Here is a 21127-nt window from a genome sequence, read left to right as displayed (position 1 = left end):
TACTAGCATTCAGCTCTGGCAAAGCAAGTCTTGCAAACTTAAGCAGGAGGCCACGTATTTGCCATTGTCTATTAAGTGCTCTCTATGCTGTTTGTGGGGAGACTATTTAGATTTCACGCTTTGCTTTACTGTTGTTCTCTTCCAATTTCTCCCCTTCCCCTCATCAAGCTAAATGAATGCATCCATCCAGGAAATTTTAACAGCATAATGTACAGTAACTTCATACCATAAAGCATGTTACTTTCCATGTTCATGAAGTTATCAATATATTAGTGGTCTTAGGTCATTGAGTAGCAGCTCCTGAATTGAGAGCTATTTGCACTGCCGATGTCCAACAACAAAAGTCTACTGTAACTCTACGTACTGCCTCATGAAATCAGATGTAGGCAATTCTCAACTTAATCAAAGAGTAGGAAGCAGTAAGTTAACTGAAGCTTAACCTTAATTTTAAGAGTCCATAAACTCCTAAAATTCATCATTTTCTAATTTAAGCTAGAAATTAACTGAAAATTAAAAATCACAAAAGATCTGAGTTCAGGGCTCTTTTTCTGCTAAGAATCAGTCTTGTTTGAAAAAAAAATATATTACATTCCTAATACAATTTAAAGGTAAAAATTTCTGTCTGTGTCACCAAATAATACATATCCCCTTTAACACCAGATGTTGGCAATAAGATGAAAATAGAATTATCCTTTTCTATATTAGCGGATCTTGTTCCTTGGAGTCTATAAGTATCATTTTGGATTTTTACCAACAATCTCATAACTGTGCATGAAAGTGTATAGCTCACAAACACAACAGGAACCTGTAGCAACTCTTCTGGGCCCTATGGCAGAAAACACTACTTGTCATTTGAATTTGAGAAACCATTCTCTTAGTGTTGTGTTATAACACCAGAAGACAACTCCATAATGCCTGCCTAATGTCTGAAAACCTAAAAAGCTAACCCAAACTGCATTAACGTCAGTGAGCCTTTCTGCGTGATGCCCGGGCCTTTTACTAACTTGCGATGTCCACCTCCAGTTGATAGATTAAATCATTTGCATTACACGTGCAGACATAAACTAACAAATTAGGCATGCAGCAAACTAAGGAATTAAAAGTGGTGGCCTGCCACTACCTGATTTGCCTGGATGCAGTGATTTCTTATGCCTATAAATTGTAGGTGCAAAACTGCCTGTGGACAACAGCAGGGCACATGAGTGAAAAGCTAACTTCTGTTCTGACAATAAACTAGACTTTCTAGCTATTTTACAGATGTATTTTTTTCAATCCTTACAGAGCCTTAGTTATGGTTGACATTTGCTCAGGTTTTGTAAAACTGTATTGCAGGTATGAAAAGCAAACCTGTGAGCAGCACTACAAACTTACAACCAATCTGGAGCTATGCCACATTATATCGAAACCTATACCTATCTGACTACGTGCATTTCATGGCATTAACAGTGGATGAATAAGTAGAGACAGCCTTTTCTCCATGCTGTTTCAGCTTGCATGGCTCTTCATCCAAGGCTTTGGAACATTAAAAACATAACCACAAATAAACAGTCTTGTTTCTAAATACTGAAAGCACCACAGCAACAAATATATGCAGTATTCATTTCTGACAGGTAGCATCAATAACCAAAGTTGCATGCTCAGATACTTGAGATGACACCATAATCCACCTCTATCAAAAAAAAAAAAAAAAAAAAAAAGTTGTTTATGTGAAACAAGTCTAGGAATCTCAAGCCATTTCCCAACATAAAATAATTCCACTTCACAAAAAGTCACCAAAATTGGCAATAGTGAGCAATGTCAGAACAGACAAGGGATGGAACTCCTCCACATCAGGTGTGAAAAAATATCAGAAGGACACTGGGAGAAAACTCGGAAGGCTTAACAAGGACCATAATGTCTCTGTTCTATTTCTAAATAAATAACTGAAGCAATCAGAGTTATTACTCAAACATTATACATAATTCCCACTGTTAATTTTTCTTATTTAACACTTTGCACTATACTGAAGTCAAATCTATATCTGATTATGACTTCCAGATGCTACTGTGTGTGCTCTAAAACTCACACTTGAACACGGCTGCTATTAATGACTAATTTGTCTTACTTTGGCCCAGCAAATTGTTACAAAAGGTTTTTCCATCACTCTAACACTTTCTGTGTAATCACTGACATAGATATTTGAACATTTAAGACTCACCTTTGATTATCCTGACTGATTCTCAGTTTATCTAAAATTTCTGTGATATTTCCTTCAACTTCCTGTAAAAAAGACATAAATTTTGAGACACATTGAAGTATCCTTCAGTACATAAGAAAAAATCTGCAGGGATACTAATTGGCAACATGTCTGATCAGCATTTAAAATACTCCAATACTTTTTACTCCATTAACCTTGACATAAATTATAGTAAGTAGTTCCTGTGTGACAGGAGTTTTAATTTAGCACTACATCTCAAGTTACACACGTCTTTGAGTCTGACATAGAGCCTCACTTCTTGCCAGTTCTTGTACCCTGAGGGAAACCCAACAGACAGTAAAACCAGGTCTTACTGTGTAAACAGGGAAGGGTTTTCATAGCATTGCTTTTGCTAAACCAGTTGCTTTGATACAAATGACTTGATCATGTCTTTCAGTGTCCATTTCTGGCTCTTAGACTGAGCTGTTAGACAAAGCTCTTGATGCAAAGAGCTTTGTACTTCACATTTCACTCACAGCTGAAATGATGCCTGCTCTTTTGGCTACTAACACAGAGCTTCAGTCTTCAGAGTGTGCAGCAGAATATCATCTGAAGCAAAGATTGTTTTATTCAAACTATTACTCGTTTTCTTCTCTCAAGACATCTGTTAGTCCCTATATTTTACAGAAGTCTTTCCAAGTTCTTCTTGCTGTGCTGTTCCATGGATTTTATATGTTGGAGTTATCTGCCACAGGCTCTTTTACCTCATTCCAGTGCCTTTAGTATAGTTGGAAGCAGGGAGCTTTTGCAGCTTTGATTTACATATTTAGATCAAAGTACCCTAATAGCTCTCCACAGTAGTGAAAAAAAACAAAACAAAACAAACCAACCAAACAAACAAAAAAAAAAACCAAACAAAAAACCCCACAACACACAAGGAGGTAGAAATATATCCGTCAGACTTTCTAGCTGGCAAAGCACAGCTTGCCTAATCTGGAATTTTCTGAAGCTAAAGAGAAGATTTCCAGTGATTTGGGATTAGACCTAGTGAAGGTAACTCATATATAAACTAGTTTGCATTATGCCTGAACCACAGTGGGTTCTAAGGAAATAACTTACTTTTATTTTGCCTTGTAGAAACGTGTCTGATGAGTTCATTTTCATAGTTTCATCCTGAAAAGGCAGTAACAGATCAGTTAAATTGTCACACAACATTCCAGCAAAAGCAAATGCTTTTGCATCAGACCCACTTATCTTTTTAAAAATGCAATCTGTGTGGGAAAGAACACGTTGTACTTATGTAGCATTATGAAATCATGTTTTTAAAAGAATATGGAAATGCACTAGTTTAATTAGATTGCTCTTCTTAAATGATAATGGGCTTGCCCTTTCAAATGAGGGCTTTTAAACGTTGAATTGCTGTCACAAATAGTAATAAAAGCCTCAGTAAGCCTACACAAGCACTCAGCCAAAGTATGCTTGAGGGGCCAACTCTCCAATGGGCTTGAGGGGCCACTCCATTTTCCCTCATGGCTACTTAGGGAGCATCAGAGGTTTCCCTCCCTTGCTGATGTGGCTATCCCCTGCTGGAACAACTATCCAACATTGCCATCTGCTGACTCTCCTTTTCCATTACAGCACGGACAAAGCCCAGCCCCCCCAAAAACTACTCTAGAAACCAGCAATTTATATTTAAAGACTTTCTGAATATTCATATTTGTTTTAAAAAAGCAAAGCGAGGAACTTCTCAGAGTGGCTATTTTTTCAGAGAATCAGATTTGAGATACTCAGTTGTTATCATTCTGTAGGTGCATATCAGGAACATTTCAGAAAGCACATGGAGCCTAGATCTCCTGTTCGCCAGAAAAAAAAAAAAAAAAAAAAAAAAAAAAGACAAAAGGAAGTTGTCATGATTAATTGCTTCTCTTCGTCGTTTTAATATCTTGATACAAAGTAAATTTGTCTAAATTAACCAAAAGTTCACCTCCTCCCCCAAAGCTCTCTGATGCTGGAGGCATGCTAATTGCTTTAGAAACAAGTGACAGACTTCTGTCTTGTACTCTTAGGTAGCACTGCAAAGGGTTGGCTGAAAAATTTGGCAGGAAAACCTATGATTTTAAATATATCATTTGATTTAGAGGCAGCCAAGCATAATGCAAGAACACAATGGCTGTATCTATACCTGAACTGTTGAAGAGAGAAATACAGACTTTGGGCATTTTTCCCGTTGTGTGTTTTTCACAGGTTTTCGGCTTTCCTCCGACTTTCTGGCAGCTCTGTTTTATTCTCAGTACAATTAATTAATTAATTAGGTGTTCTGTCAACAGGTATAACTCTGCTTCAGGGACGGAAAGTTTGGAGAAATGTTTGACCTTTTAGATGCTCAGCCAAACATAAGCTCTACGTAAACAACTGCTGTTTGCCCACCGTTAGGAGTTAGTGGCCTTTTAGATGCTCAGCCAAACATAAGCTCTACGTAAACAACTGCTGTTTGCCCACCGTTAGGAGTGACACATTATTCCCTGCTCATGCTGACTGTACTTTTAGCGTCTGTTTAGCTGCATGAAATTACCTCCTCACTTCACACAGCTGGAACACTTATCAGCATAACCAGCAACAAGGACAGGTTAAAAGTGCCTTTACTGTGCTACTTCTAATTGCACAACTGCCAGTAGAAAAGGAATACTGTTTTTAGATGCTGAATTCACTAATCCCACAGAAATTTGCAAGCATCTAACTTCTATAGTTTATGTGGTCCTCACACAAGCCACTCTCAGTATGCAAATTTTGGCAGATAAACAAATGTCTGCAAGTACTGTACTTTGGATTGCACAGTATTCAATACAAGCCTGTCTCTCACTGTTTGCTTTGTACAACACCAATGATGAGGAGAACTCAACCAATAATAATGGAGCCTAGTGAATTACAAAAAAAAATGAAAAGGTAGTAACATTATTCCATAAACAAATATTTATGTTAATATTTATAATTTTACTAAAAATCAATTGCTTGATATCAACAATCCATCATGTACTTCTTTTTCAATCTAGACTTGAACCTGACCTTCCCGTCTGTGTCTTAAATGTGTTCACGGCTCCAGTTATTTATACACCCCAGTGAATAAACTGCAGTAATGTTCAGTTATTTAAGCAGCTAGAAAAGGGATTTCAAAGGGAATTCAGACTGTCCTATGCCAACTTGGGATACTTGAAAATCCCACCCAGAACCATCCCATTCTCCAGGCCAAGAAACACATCAGGTTAAAAATAATGATGCTGTAGTTTAATGTATATTTGGTCACAAATGTCCAAACTTGTTACATGAGTGCAGAAATAACCCCTACATCTTTAGACCATCATCTGACACAGTGAGGATCAACCTACAAGCCTCCTATTGCAGGGTCAGAGGCTGGACGCTATGGTGATCATAGAAGCGCCCAGACTGGGCACATACTATGTTCTTGGAGGACAAAATAAAGACCACTGAGAGTCTATCTCAGTGCTAAAGGGCCCATTGTGGTAGTACCTGGACACCAGTACTTCTCGAGAAATCTTGCTAGGACATGTTTAGAATTAAGGAGTTCTTGCCTCTATTTCTTTAAGAATGTTTTCCATTATATCCACTGTCCAAGCACAAACCGTTGTTTCTTTCCTCTCAATTGCATTTCCTCCCATTTATCGAGAACTTTACACCTCATAGATTCAAGTTGTTCAGAAACACAAAGCAGTTTTCTTGCTATCCTCTACCTCTCATGTCTGCTGCAGGTTTCTGGAAGTTTAAAAATATATGCACAATTTAAAGGACAGAGCTGGATCCAAGGCTGCGTCTATGGTGCTTTCAGTAGGCATACCCCAGTACAAGCTTGAGTTCACCAAGATAAACAGTACAGAGCAGGAACGTCCACAACATTGCCCCCAGTTCAACTGCTACATACACCCACACTTCATTTCCACAACTCTGAACGCTGGTACAGAAGCTATGCCACTCATCTTTCACAGTCACTCCAACCAAGGCAAATGTATGGTCAGGCCCTAAATACAGCAGGAACACAGCCAAGGAGGAAATCACTGCATCCCAGTACAGAGAACGAACAACAGCATGCAAGAAGCACAATAAACACACTGTACACCCTTAGGAGAGTCCAGAAAATGCACTTTGGAATTTTACAGGCCGGATTCACTGCCACCTCACACACTCATCTCACTAAAACAAGTCAATAACACGATTCTACAATATCCTACGTGGCCAGCTCACGCTCCTGCCCCGCCAGGGCCTTATTTGAGTATTTGAGTCAAAGGCCTTTTCAGCTTTTCACAGCTTGTCAGCAAGCTCATCCGCAGCCTGCCAGTGTCCTTGCTGCTGCAGCTGGAGCGGTACTATGAAGCTTTGCCAGCTCCTCATCTGGGGAATGAGGGAAGGTACATGCACAGACTGACAGTGCCCCTCACTCCAAGGTAGGGACTAATACAAATAAACTGCTTTATTCTCTCATTACAGTGCAGCTCAAGGTCATGATCTGTCTCCCACACCTTGGTTCACCTCTTGGTGTTTGTCTGCAAAGGGAATTATGGAAATTAGAGCAGACAGGAGAGATGCCAGGATTATACCTCTGAAGCTCAGCGGTTGCCGAGGAGGCAGAGAGGGGAAAGGAGGAGGGAGAGAAGGCACCAGAGAAGGGCGTGAAAACAAGGAGAGGAAGAACTGGTCTGTCTCTGCTGTGCAAGGGCTCCTAGTGGTGCAGCCTGGCTGGTCTGACTGGTGCAGGGAGCAGGTGAAGGAAATCTGATGACTCGGGGGCTTCCCTGGAGCTGGGAGGGGCTTTTGGAGCCCACAGTGGTTCCTTAGCCACATGTCCAATGTAAAGGCTTTGTGCCATGCTGTCAGTTGCAGGACTAGGCCACTGTGTCGGCTAATGATGATGTTTCAACGATTAAAGACTGCCTGTTGTGATCCCAGGACAGCTAAAGTTCCTACTCCCCAAGCAGCTTGTCACGGGCAGCCAGTTCCCTCCGCTTCCCTCTGGTCTGTGGTTCAGTATCAGGGCACAGTCAATAGGTCCAGCAGCTTTGATGAAAAGTGAGGGAGGCTGGAGGAAGAGAGAATGAGCCCAACTTGAGTGATGCACTGCCTCACGTGGGGAAAGTGCCTGGCCATGCTTCCTGCTGCTCCCTGCCCCAGGGGCTAATGGCCATCAGCTTCTCTAAAAACCTGTCCTTCCATGTGAGCCACTGAAAATGATAGAGAGCAAATCACCACCTCTATGGGTCAGGGTAGCTACTGGTCCTGGAAAGGCCTTACAGAAATGCTGCCTGGAGAGAGCATGCTGCCTTTTTTTAGAAAAGATTAAGAAAACATTCTATACAATTTTTAAAAATAATCAGATCTTCAGTTTTTCCTCTGGGAAAACTGTAAAGTTCTCATTTCAACTTGAGTTGAATGCTTTTTTAATTGCTTAGCTCCTGACAGAAAAAAACCACCAAACATCCCCCCCCAAAAAACCACCAAAACCAAAAAAAACCCCCAAATAATATTTGCAGAGCTTTGTTCCCTATAGTGCCAGCACATTTTAGCACATTTGGCCCACATTTCTTGGCTTGAGCTTCTAAATACAGCTGTAACACAAAAAGAAGAACAGAAACATTTATGTCTTTCTGACTTGGCTGGTTTTGATTCCTCAATGTGTAATTGAGGAAGGTAGGGAGGGGAAGTTTGAGGTTAACTGAGTAAGTATTTTTTAAATTAGTACCTGGTAGGGAGGATAAGGGGAGAAACCTTTGCCCATTGTTTAAATGTCTTTTAGCTCATTTTATGCAAAACCATTCCTCAGATATGCTTTGGCCTAGAGAGTTCTGATTGTTTTATTCATTAGTCCTGCGGGAGACCCAGAGCCAATGACTGATTTTATGGGTTTTTCAGTAGTTGGCTGCAAAGCTCTGGAATTTAAAACCTGTACCATGCTGTAGAAACAAACATAATCAGGGCAGCTGCATTCAGGCATACATTCATTGACAGGAAGACACTTACACTGGGGAGGAATCTGGGCCAGTTTAATTGCCAAGAGGAAAAAAAAAAAAAAAAACACAACCAAAACCAACAGAAGTTGGTTTGCTTGTTCAAGCATTGTTCCTACTAAAGGTGTGTTTGTAAAAGTGAGTTAGAGGCCAGTGATAGGAGCTGCCCGTATTGAAGCTAACAACTGCCCGCAGCCTGGAGTGAGACACAAGAACACTTGGATGCTGCACAGAAGGCAGATTTAGATCTTCCTCTTTACTCAAAGAGAAAATGCAGAAGGCATTTTTTATCACCAATTAAACAGCTATTTCCTTATTTACCACATTATAATTTGCTAACTGGTATGTTCTTTTGCTTTGGAAGAAAACTGTGCTTGAGTACAGGTTTTCAATAAAGGCATAAAATGTTGCTGTATTATGTTCAGACTAATTATTCTGTGCTCTACCTTGATGGCACTTCACAGGATTTCCCAGTCCATCATCAGTCAGCTTTTCTTTCACTCTTCCACAACTTTCCAGATTTATGTCTTTTATCTTACTCAACGGTCTCAATCCAGATTCCATGGATCAAAGGCCTTATCAAAAGACACTCCTTTCTCAAGCAATACATAGACTGTAAATCTCATTCCTGTTCCTGAACCAAAGTACCCAGCAAGCATCCAAGAGGGAACTGGACTATTGTATGGATAACTAGAGCACCCAGGACCAATGCAGTGAAGGCTGAAAAGAAGCCTAGGAAGGGCACATGAAAGCACATGATTCAGGTCTTAACCTACTCATGATAAGCATGAAATCCAGTTATCACAATTCTGCCAGCTGAAGGGTTTCATGTACCATCCCCTGAGACATCTTTAACACACCAGAGTTCTGTGACTCTGACAGTGACAGAATCAGTCACAGACTCATAGAGAAGATTTGGCGGTTCCCTAGGTTTCCTCAGCATTACAAAGTCTCCCACTGACATCTACTGGTTTCAGATAAGGCCAGGAGTGAAAGAAGAAAAATGTTATGCACCTAATTTCATTAGATGTCAGCACATTTTGATCATACTAACAGGAAAAGTCTCAGCAGCTGAGGTAATTTTTGGTTGGTTTTCTTTTCAACACTTTAGAACATGTTATTACCATAATTTTTGTCATATTTATTTTCTGCTTGACTCAGAACTGTCCTATCACTCACCTGTTTTATCTTCCGGAGTTCGGCTCATCCGTAGCCCCATTTCCAATTCATTCTTCCGTCTAGAATAGAATAAAAGTGAACAAAAGTTTCACAAAAATCTTTTCAAGATAATCTACCAAGTTAGATATGAGCAAATAGTTACACATGTCCAGAGGCCAAATGTTGCTCTAACAGGGCACAGAGCAAATTCAGGCTCACTGAATTATAGCACAATGACTCCAGGTCTGAATGCTCAGTGATGCAAAGGAGAGAGGAATTGACTCTCTGTGAGGAGTTAACAGGATTCAAACAATCACTGCAGCTTCTTTTCCTAAGAGGGGAAACTTCTTTTTCATTGAATGAAAATACTGAAGCAATCACACGTTACTTACAGGTATTACAGTAACATAAGTGGAAAGCTTAGTTCTTTGCATATACTTCAAATATTCTTACTTCCCTTCTCTTCATCAGATCTCAAAAATCCTACCAGCTATTCTAACTTCTACTAACCAATGTTACTTTAAAAAAGACATCAGTCTTGTATGAAAACCTTTTCCTTCGCCTACCTCCAAGGATGATTTCCCTATATATAGAAAGGGCTACACGTGGTCCATTGCAAGAGGCCTCCCAGTAGCAACTAATGCATGCAAATGACTCAGATTTTGATTGTTAGTTTTCATGCAAAGCTAGAAAGGTGTCATTAGGATAGCACAAGTTCCTAGACTTCTCTGAAAACAAATTACTATCCAGAACTGAGCAGTCTTATAGGATATTGGATTTTTATACTTACAGCTGTCAAATCTCTCAAGACCCCTTTAGATCATTCTAGGATGTTTATCATTATTCCCTTTCAGCCCTTTGGCAAAAGACAAAATGTCATATTTTTCCCCTTTACCTCTAAAATATTTATAAAAGCTTGCACAAAAATCAATCTCTGTAGCCTAGATAAAATTTGCATATGCGTGCTCTAGAAATATTCCACATTATGCCCCTGATCCATCTTAAATTCATGCCAGTTTGACTTTATCCCACAGTAACACATCATGAATTCTCTCTCTGTAGACAAGTATAGACGTGTAGAGTACTGGGCCACTGTTAATTATCTTCCTTTTTACACTAGCAAAAAATAGTGAACATGGGTCTTTTTCACACTTCACTATCTTAACTGCAGAATCATCCTAACTACATTTTAAAAGCACAATGTAAATATCGTAATGTGTACACACTAAATACACTGGAAACAAGAATTGCAAAGACATAAAAGATCTCTTAAGTCATCTAGACTACTTAGAGTAACATTTACAAGAAAAAGAAATGAGTAAGAAGGGAAACCAGCAGCTTCATAAAAGACCAACTTCTAAATTTTTCAGGTTCAGACAGTGGAGGGGACAATAACAGGGAAGTTGGTAGGTAAGATCTCCTGCTAGGACAACTTTCAAGCCTAAAGTTAGAGCTCTAGAATTAAACAACCAAACTGAGGTAGCAAGTCAGATCAGAGCTTGAAGCAGAAGTCAGGAAGCTGTGATATAAAATATCAGTGGCACAAAACAGAGGCATGGAAAAATTGGGTCAGTCCAAAGAGGACAGGGAGCTTTAGAATGTTTGAGAAGAAGCTCGTCAAAATAAGAAAGTCAAACCAACTCCTGTCTTAGAGAACAAGACACAGGCATTTGAAAGCACAGGCTTTGGTGCCTCTGTAACAGGGAAAAAGGCAACGTTCCAGCAAAATTGACACAGTTTGAAATTTAACAATGCAGTCTTCAGTCTATGTGGTCAAGAGACTTCTCTGTGGTGACACAAGCGCTTTGGCAGGAGTCAGTCAGGAATGGCAAAAGAAAGACTTTGTCCTGTTCAGAGCTAAACCCTGTCTCCCACTGTGATTGATACAAAAGTTGGGGAGGGGGGAACAAAAAATGTATGTTAACAAGGAGAAAGATTTTTGCCTGTAACAGGCCATCCACAGAGTCTAATCCCTCGGCCTTCTCTCCAAGGTCTGAAGTTTGGAAAAAACTTCAAGAACTCTATTTACTTGTTTCTGCTTTACCCATCTACCTAGTTGCTGCTAGAGGGTTGACAGCATTTGTTAGACTTAGTCTTTGTTTCTTTCCAGAGCAGTACTGGCTTTCTTCATGAGAACCTGAACATCTTTCCTGGGTGCCTGGATTTCTGGAGCCTTTGAAGGCTTTGTTTCCACCCCTTTGACCTGAACCTTCACAGCCTACAAGAACACATGAAAAAGAGTAAAATGTGAAGTCATGCAAATGAATATTTATTTCCTTTGCTACAGGTCCCGGCACCATTTATAAAACTTCATGTTCAGTAAAATTCAGTTCTGATTAAAACTTCTGAATGAGCTGCTTGTGAGAATAAGATCTGGCCAGACATGAACAAAAAAACCCCCTATGGCAGGTTTTAGAGGCACTCAAAGTTCTTTCCATTTGTAAATAGATTAAAGGTTTGTTACTGATAAAAAAAGAATAGACTATTCTCTCTGTGTGTCACAGCCAGTAAATATGAAGACTCATGCAAACCCCTTTCTTTTGGACAATCCTTTCAGGTGTTTTGCCACTGAGCAGTGTGTTAGTCATCCTAGACAAAGCACTTATGCTGTCAACTGTGCCACATTCGTCATTACCTTTCATTTTCATTTCAACACATTGTCAATATCACACAGGAGGTCCCAGGCTCAGTGCCAAAGAGAGAGGATAACTAGGGTGAAATCCTCAGAGAAAATCTAAAGCATTGGGTCTGGGTCCATGGAAAACACCAGCCTAAAAAGACATCAGGAGAGAAGGAGAAGGGGCTAGTTTTGGACTATGGAACGTCCAAAGAGGAAGAATACAAAATGGTCATATAGAGAAAGAGGCAGGGACTGACAGGTCCACGCTGGGTTGAACTGGGGCCCTATGCCATGGGAATAGGAACCAGGGGAGCTGGGCAGGGGCAGACAAATACTGCTTTGTATTGTGTTATAAGCACAGAGTCCAGAAGCATCATCATGTACAGCTCATACTCACTGTAAATAAATTGAGAGGAAAGATGACCATCAAAAATGTTTAAGAGTCCAGAGAATATAGGGTCTTGTTTCAGTTTGGCTGCAGGAAAAGTCATACCTTTGTGCTGTGACAGAAGGTTTATTTATGCTACTACACACAGATTTCTTCAAAACTCAAAGGTGATCATTTGGATTTTGAATATGCCATTGTCATTCTCAGCACAGTTCACGTACCCAACTAGCTCCTCTTCCTCAAGGATTTCTTGCTTGTAATCCCTGCCCTCTCTTCCCTTCTTTTGCCTACAAATGCTGGATTTTAGTGGGTAATAACTTTTGTCAACAAATATGGAGGAATGACTTCCCCGCCGCCTCCCAAGTTATTATCGGGAGAGTCAATGTAGAATTTCCACCAGCACCACAGCACGGTGCACATAATCAGAGTGCAACTTCATTTTTCACCTATAATATTTCAGTTGTGTTCCACATGCAAATCACGGTCCTGGGTGCCCAAGAAGAGAAACAAACAGATTTGGTCCCCAAATAAAGGATTTCAAATGTCATCTTTCAGAATAGTGAAAAATCAAAAGGAAAAAAGAATTGAAACCTACCTGACAAGACAGATCACTCCCCACATGTAACTGTCAAAGTGAGACGTGGAAAAATAACATTTTACACATTTAACACACACACACAGAGTTGTGGCCCTAATTTGAATGAATGAAAGCAATGACTGAAAACATAGCCTTCTCCTGAACCACTGAATACGAGTGATTTCCAATTCACCTTTCTCCTCAGTGTTATTTCCTCCAGTCTTGTGGCCTTTGTATATGCAGGCCTGCAGATGGTTTTCAGAGGTGTGAAATTCCTTGTGATTTCTCCTTCCTTCATTAACATGATGATGCTTATATTTGGGAATGGTGTCAGCTCAAATCACTGAGCAGACTGGAAACCAACTTTCCATAGAGGCATATCACTTTTATTTTCTGGTCTTTTTGCTTACCTGTGTACAGTGGGAGAAGAAGCAAAAATAAGGAAAAAATCAGCTATCCCCCTTGAGACCACAATTGATTAAATCAAAAAACCAAATGATGCTATGAGCCCATTAAGCTTGTTAGGTACGTTTGACTTTAACGTGTGAACAAGGGGGCAGAGAAAAGTTTCCTGAAGAATATAAAGCCCCAGGAGAATCACCTTCCTCACTGTAGCTAGAAGGATTAAATGTCCTACATGCACTGAGAAAAAAATCAGCAAAGGGCACTGGGAGACAATGCATTTAAAACAATAATTAAGGTACACTTAGCTTATGTTGTGCTAACGTTTAAGAATATTTTTTACCTTAATTTCCTTCAGAATATCACCAAATATCAGAAAGTTGTTGCATATATCTTCAAATACTTCCTCAACAAACTGTTGTCACTTGAAATGGAGGGGGTAACAGCCACAGGTTTTCTGGAGCTCCTGTAGAATCATCAAAATGAACAACTACATACCAGCACGTGCAGAAGGTGCTCTAAAATAGTTGCTGTCAGAATGTATTACTTTGTTCAAGTTCATGCCATTTTTTCTGACAGCATGCAGTAAGAAATACAGTGAGAATCCAGATCAAGTCATGGTTCATAGCATGAATTCTGTATTTTGATCATCAGTAAGAAGAAAGCTCACATTGAACAAGACAGGACATACCAATCATCAAAAAAGAGTAGTAGAAAAGAAATATGACAGATTTGTGTTGCAGAAGACAATTACCACATTATGCCTCAACTTATTGTTGAATATCTTGCTTACATCTTGACAGCCAGTCCTTCCATATAAGTATAAATTGGTCTATCTCTACTGACTCCAACAGATCATCTCCAGGTTTGGAAGCAGCAGCCCTTGGAACAAGTTTTATCCCTTAAAGCAACTGTTTGGCTCAGAGACACGATCGATACGTAAATAACCCAAGAAACTCTAGCCAAGAATAGAACAATTATAATCATACACTTTTAATTTCATGGTTATACATACCAGCTCTGAGTAATAAACCTGGGAGTGAGAAAGAAAGGGTCTCTTAGGCAACCTGTGCTCCTTCTTCTTTCATGGGAACTTTTTCTCTGGAGTGCTGCTGGCCTCACTTCAAAGTGCTCTGTTCCTAAGATTAACTTTTTCACAACAAGCCTCTTAGAGAGATAATAGACTATGGCAGTTTTTCACTTTGTGAATATCCTTGTTTCAAACCAAGGCTGATAGAAATTGTGACCATGTAATCAAAGGGCAAAGATTGCCATCACTGCTAGTTAGTACAGCTTTCTGCTAAACTTTACCAGAGTTACACTATCTCACAAAAATTGTACCAATTCAAATTGTTTCTGGGGAAAATGGTTTCTGGGAAAAACTGCTTGAAAAATTACAAGATCAATCTGTTACCCTGCTATAACACAACACTTTGCCTCTTCTGGTTTTCGTCATCCTTTCTTCCTTCCTTTTACTTTGACCTCTCAGCCCAGAGGCATAGAAGATAGTTTGCTTGGGAATAGTTACCTGGGAAAGTAGCCAACTTCTTTGGCAAGTTGGTTAACTGCAGGGCAGATGATACCTCCTAGAATCCGGCGAAGCGTGGAATTATGCTGCTTATACAAGAGTTATATCCATGAGTAGGCTGAATGAATTTGTCACCTCATCTTGTGTAACTTTTCTTGAAAAGCTTTGATAGTGTGTTGGAGGTATACAAGAAAGACCTCTGCTTGTTCACTTGATCATTTCTTTGCCAGCTTCTGGTATACGTAGCACTGTTATTGGGGTGGCTGTTTCAGTCAAGCTTGACCTCTGTTTTCTCTGTCAGCTGCCATCTCTGCCCTCATCCTGCAAGTGCCACTGCTTAATTCTCAGTAAAATGCCCTTGATAAATCAGCTGATATCTTACAAAGGATGCAAACCTGGCCATAGTGAGGGACAAGGTGCCAAATTCTTTCAAAAATTACTCTCATCTATATAAAATGCCAGTTCTTCTCCAGCTCACACTAGCTTAGCCATTTCTTAGTTTACCAACGCCCAACTGCTTTCATTCAGTTCCATCCCTAATTTCTATGAATCCGGTATTTTACTTTCACTCCTGCATTTGGCTCTGAGTGCCGATTGAGATTGTTAATGCTTTCCCCAGGGTAGCAACTCAATCAACACAAGCAACATCTGCAAGGTGTATGTGCTTGACTGACCAAATTTACTCACCATCCCACCCACCATGAGAGGCCAGCCAGAGTGCAGCACTTGTCTGTGCAGAAAGAGGTAGTCTACAGCACACATAGAGAAAGTAACTTCTTTTACAAATTACCTCAAACGTGCTGCTGAGCAAGACGTTGAATATATGGCTCCTACGCAGCTGCTGACCAAGTGGGTTTTTCCCATACAGACCATCAGCTTGCAAAATCCTGCTTTCCTATATACTTAACACATTTCCATGTGACAATGGAGAGAAGGGTAAACAGTGGTGTATAGCTTTGGGCTCAGGGTTCTGGAGCACATAGTAGACGTGTCTTACAAGTGCAGAACTAAGCAAACACGTGGGATCACCTCTCTGACAAGAAGAGAGAGGAGATTTTGCCTAAACCCATTCCATTTTCCAGGAACACATAACCAGTCCACCCAGAAAGATAACGCAACATTTACCTTCCCATCAACCTGGGGACTCTTTTTCTTTCCTTAGCCAGCTTTCTTTTATGCTGCTCTGATACTTTGTTCCATGTGAAATCATTCTGTAACGGTTCATGCTTTGCTATGAATTCCTTCTGGAAATGAAGGAACTTGTTAAGCTGTTCAGTTTTAGTTACACCAGCCAAGTATGAAGATATGAACTGGTATTCCTCCTTGGCAGGCTCCGTAACACATTGTCAGCTGTTCATAACTGGTGTGTTTTTCAACACCATAATTTCTGACACATCTAACTGATCTCTTTTGGGACACATATGGAGTCTATCGGCTCCCTCCTTTACTTTCTAAGTGCTTTCAACTTTAACATTTCCAGTGGAGTAGAAAAGAATCTACTGAGGCACCAACACCAGTCACAGGTGACTGTGGATGTCTGCTGTTAGGGCAGGAAGATTCAGCCTGTACTGGAAGCAGGGGGATGCTGGAACAAAAGTTATCTGAAGATCTTTGCATTTTCCTTGCTTTCTCATTTTCAGCTGGGAATTGATTTTTTTCTGTTGTGAAACCAGTTTGTTTCCTGGCAGAGTACCATTGTCCCTGTTTTATTTTCTCTAAAGGCTTATAAAGCTTGTTATGATTTAAGTGTCCGGAGGTGCAAAGTTTAACATCTGTTCTGTAGGCCATTTCCACACTAAGAGATAAGCCAGGCTTCTCACTTGATGGTTTCTCTCCATGATGAAACAGATTTTTGTAGCACACACTTAAAAGAAAGAGGACAGACAAAATACACTTAAAAAGGGGAAAACTTTAGATGACAAAAACTTCCAACACAGAACAAAACTCTTCCACTTCTAGAACAGTGTATTTTACACAGTCATGGCCTACAAAAATATTCTACCTTCCTTTTAATCCACAAATAATCAGACAGACCTAGAGACACCTGGGGGTTCCTGCGAAGCTCAACCTGTGCTCACACTTTTTGTTAACACGGTCTCTGACTTTTTTCCCCCCAGGTCTCCCCATGAATTCTGTTGCTGGAGACAGCAGCAACATTATTAAGTTCATTAACAACTAGACCTAAGGCTGGTTGCTTTCTGTGGTACGTACAGAAACTCTCAGTATTCTTATTGGTGAATTGCTTTAGAAATTTAGTCTTTCAAATTTTAAGTTGAACTTTGTTATCTGCTGATCTTGTGCCAGTTATTTGCTTTCAGTAGTTCTTCCCTTGTCATCAACTCTTCAACATTTTTCATAGAAAGAAATCATGGTTCCTCTCAGCCTTCATCCTTTTGTCCAAGCACAGTGTTTGTTGTTTATGTAGAAACATAGTTTTGTAAGGTAGGCTTACAATTCTTCCAGTCATCTCAATAATGATGCTTTGCTCCTCTGATGGTTACACAGAGTCACAGAATGGTCAACAGGGAAAGAGGCTTCTGGAAATCATCTAGTGCAACCCCTCTTCTCAGACCAGGGTCAGCTACAGCAGGTTGCTCAGGGCCATGCCTATTTGGGTTTTTATTATCTCCAAAGATGGAGCCTCCACAACCTCTGTGGGCAACCTGTTCTGATATTTGATCACTCTCACCATGAAAAAAATGTTGTTTATGTTTAAATTGAATTTCCAGTGCTTTCGTTTATGCCTATTGCCTCCTGTCCTCTCATCAGACAACACTGAGAAGGGGTCCATCCTCTTTGCTCCTTCCATCAGATATTAATATCCATTGATAGCACATTGAAGAACAGGAAAAGCAAAGAAAGGTGGCCACCTTACTCAATAGGGAAGGGGGCAGAGGAGGACAAAAATGCCAAAATGAAATTTTTCCTTCACTCACTGCTGAAAAGGTGAGCAGTTGGCTGGTACAAGTAACATCAGTGAGAGAAGGGTAAATAAATGTTAAAAGAATTAATAGCCTGATTTAGCCAGTTAGACAGTGTTGCTAATTTGGCTGAACCTGATGAACATCTGCCTAGCATATGTGAGAAACTACCCAAAACAGTCTCAGATGTGTTAGCAGTTATTTTTGAGAAGGACAGCTGGGGTCTGGTGAGCCACCAATGATAGAAATAGCATAAGTACAGACCCTGTGTTTAAAAGAAGTGGGGAAGGGAGAAAGCAGATGAGTCAAAGCTCAGCAACTTTACCTTCAATTTCCAAAAAGAAAAACATCCTGGGAAAAAAAGTAAACTTGTTCTAAGCACTGAGCTGAAAACCAAGGAGCTGAATAACGGCCAGTAGATGGTTGAAGAGTGTTAGTGCAGTGAAGAAGCAGTAGCCATTGCATATTTTGACTTTACTTAGGCTTTTGGCATTGTCTAGTGTAGCATTCTTATGAGCAAGAAAAAAAAAAAAAAATAAAATTATCTAGATGGAGATAGGCTAGCATGAGTTAAAAACAAAACCAAAACAAAACTCAGTAAAACTATATTCAAAGAATAGTTATAAAGCTTACCTGGAAGAAGTATGAAGCAGTATTATATGGAGATTCATTCTGAATCTGTATCTAATTTTCCCAGCATTTTTGTTTATACTATGGATGATGGAATATACAGTATGCTTGTTAAATTTGCAGATGACATGAAATAGAGAAGGGATGCAAATATTCTTAGAGACAGGACTGGAACTGAAAATGTTCTTGATAAATTAGAAAATTCTGAGAACAGCTGGATGAACTTTAATATGTACAGAAACAATCAGCTGCCCAGAAACAGCTGGCTCTGTAGAAAATTCTTTAGAAAATATCTGGGGAATACAGTGGATGACATGGTCAGCACAAATCAACAGCGTCAGTATGGTGAGCAAGACAAACACCATTCTAGTATATACTGGATAGTGTTTAACACATAGCAAGTGGGAATACTCCTGTCAGTGTGCCCAGCACAGAAGAGGCTTCAGCCAAATGTTATGCCCAGTTTCAGGCACTGCTCTTCAGGAAAAATTTAGAACAACTGGTGGATTCCAGAAGAGAGAGTTGAAACCATAAATGAGAAGAAAATGTATGTGGGTGAAATAATTTAATTTTGCTTAAAGAGACCAAATGAGGGAGATATAGCAGAAAACATGCTTGTAGCATGACTGCAACGCTTTAGGAGTTTAGGTATAAAAAAAACCATCTCCAGCGTTACAGAGCATGCCTTGCTTTTCCCAGTTCCCCAACAAGCAGCCTGGTGTGGCAAAGGGCAGACGCTAACTGCTCTTGCTACCCAGGAAAACTGGGTAAGTCTCCAGACCGGGGACTTATAGACGTAGCCAGAAAGTCAAATCCTGACCCATCAGCTTATATAGCATGATAATGCACAGAATCCCTTCGCTATTAAATGGTATTTGAAATGCGTATCCAAATGTGATGCAGTTGAAGTCTTGATTTACATATCAAGGAGCAATAAATTTGAGTGGGATTGGCTCACAGAAAGAAGGACCACAGGGGAGGAGTAGCAGAGAGCACACAGATATGGGTAGGTTTTAGGTAGCACAGAGTAAATTTGTTAAACTGACATCTAATAAGGCAGAACTATATTTTTCTTTCAACAACGTGATACAGGGAGCAAAGGGGACAGGGGAAAAAAGTAATTTAATTTTACCTTCCTGCCACTCTATTCTTATCTCTGTTTCTTTTTTAATTGTCACTTCTAATCCTAGAACTGTTTAATTGTTCCTGTGATTGCCTTGTGCTGGAAGGAATGAAACGAGCATGATAATAAGGTCGTGATTTTTTTTTTCGTAGAAACATGCAAGAGAAAGAGCGTATTGTTGAGTAAAGGAGAAGCAGCAGCTGCTACTGAGAAGGATCTGCCTAGCTAATTATATTCACTCCTCTTTTCTGTCTTTAAACAGACACAAACCCCTCTTGTGGAGTTCATCGTTATTTAGTCTAAAAATGTGACAGTAGGCTCGATAGGTAAAGGGCAGAAAAGGCGACCAATTCTGTTCTCCCATTCAGAATATAGCCTGGGATGGCCCTGAAGGGAAGTCTGGAGCTGGGCTGGGATAAGTTCATAATCAGATGTTGTCCTTTCATTTCCTCTTTGGGCAGATCATGGTAGTCTGAAAACCTCAACACAAAAGCAGCCCTGAGTTCAGTTATCATTTAAGCTGAAGCTTTTTGGTCTAAATGGGTAGGAGATGGGGCAAAGTACGAGGTAAGGCATGAAGCAAAAGAAATCAAATTATTTTCTTGAACAGTTCAGGAACAGGAATTCTCTAATTTGTCCCCTTAGTGACTCTGTCAATGAGCAGATAGCAAAGGTGAACACCTCAGTGTTTCCTGTTAGAGGACAGTCATTTCTGGTGGTCAGTAGGAAGCTGATAGAAAAGTGAAAGTTTCCAAAGGCACTAGACGTTGTACTGGGCAGAACAGGCCTTTCCCCTTCCAAGGCTATATCCAGTGCAAGTGAGAGTAGTCTGCTTCTAAAAACCCACCACACACCCCTCCTTGCCTCTGTAGTCTATAACAAAAGAAAACACTGCTCTGAGGAAGAACTTGTCTTTGAACGTGTCCATATGGCATGAACACAAGCACAAGAGGATGGGAAACCACATGCTTAACAGAAAGTGGCAGACAGAAAAAACAGTCTGAGAGACCTTGACAGACTGGAGGAATGGGCCAATAGAAACTTCTTGAAGGTCAAAAAAAGGAAGCACAATGTCTACAACAGGGATAGCCTAACCCCACTAGCTATAAATACTAGGAACAAACTAGATAGGTAATGGCTTTGCAGAAGATTACTAGAGGGTTTCTTTTGGGAAGTTGCAAAAGAGACAGTAGTGTGCCTTGTGATGAAGGCAGCTAACCACATACGAGGCTACATGAGCAAGTGCAGTGCATAAGCAGCACACAAAGGAAAGTGCTTATTCCCTTCTACTCTGCACTAACAACACCTCGCCTGGAACACAGTGTCCAGTCTTGGTCCCCACGGAGCAAGCAAGACATTGGCAGACTGGAGAGAGTCTAGCAGAGGAACACTGAGATTGCTGAGAGGCTGGACCACAGGCCACCCCAGGAGGAACTTTTTTGTATAGCCCAGAGATGAGATCACTAAGGAGAGGCAGGAAAGAAACTGCAGTCTCCCACTGCAATGACTGGTATAGAAGGAAGGCTCACAGTGGCAAAGGGCCACAGCCATGTATGCAACAAGGGAAAAAATAGGTTGGTCATAAGGAAAAAA

At 40.3% G+C, this 21127-nt stretch overlaps 1 protein-coding gene across 1 annotated transcript in view; it reads right to left on the bottom strand.

Annotated features, from left to right (window-relative positions):
• Positions 1-21127, bottom strand: part of LOC106892932 (chromosome unknown open reading frame, human C6orf118) — a 71258-nt gene that overhangs the window by 49048 nt on the left and 1083 nt on the right. The window contains 12 exon segments of the mRNA XM_014950501.1: positions 2198-2259; positions 3296-3349; positions 5764-5831; positions 5834-5944; positions 9367-9425; positions 11421-11563; positions 12304-12363; positions 13676-13795; positions 16006-16307; positions 16310-16351; positions 16354-16665; positions 16668-16724. Of these exon segments, the coding sequence (XP_014805987.1) occupies positions 2198-2259; positions 3296-3349; positions 5764-5831; positions 5834-5944; positions 9367-9425; positions 11421-11563; positions 12304-12363; positions 13676-13795; positions 16006-16307; positions 16310-16351; positions 16354-16665; positions 16668-16724 (1390 nt within the window).

The sequence above is a fragment of the Calidris pugnax genome, unplaced genomic scaffold (assembly GCF_001431845.1).
Source record: "Calidris pugnax isolate Ruff unplaced genomic scaffold, ASM143184v1 scaffold24, whole genome shotgun sequence".
Classification (NCBI taxonomy): Eukaryota; Metazoa; Chordata; class Aves; order Charadriiformes; family Scolopacidae; genus Calidris; species Calidris pugnax.
This window is presented reverse-complemented; position numbering and strand designations above follow the sequence as displayed.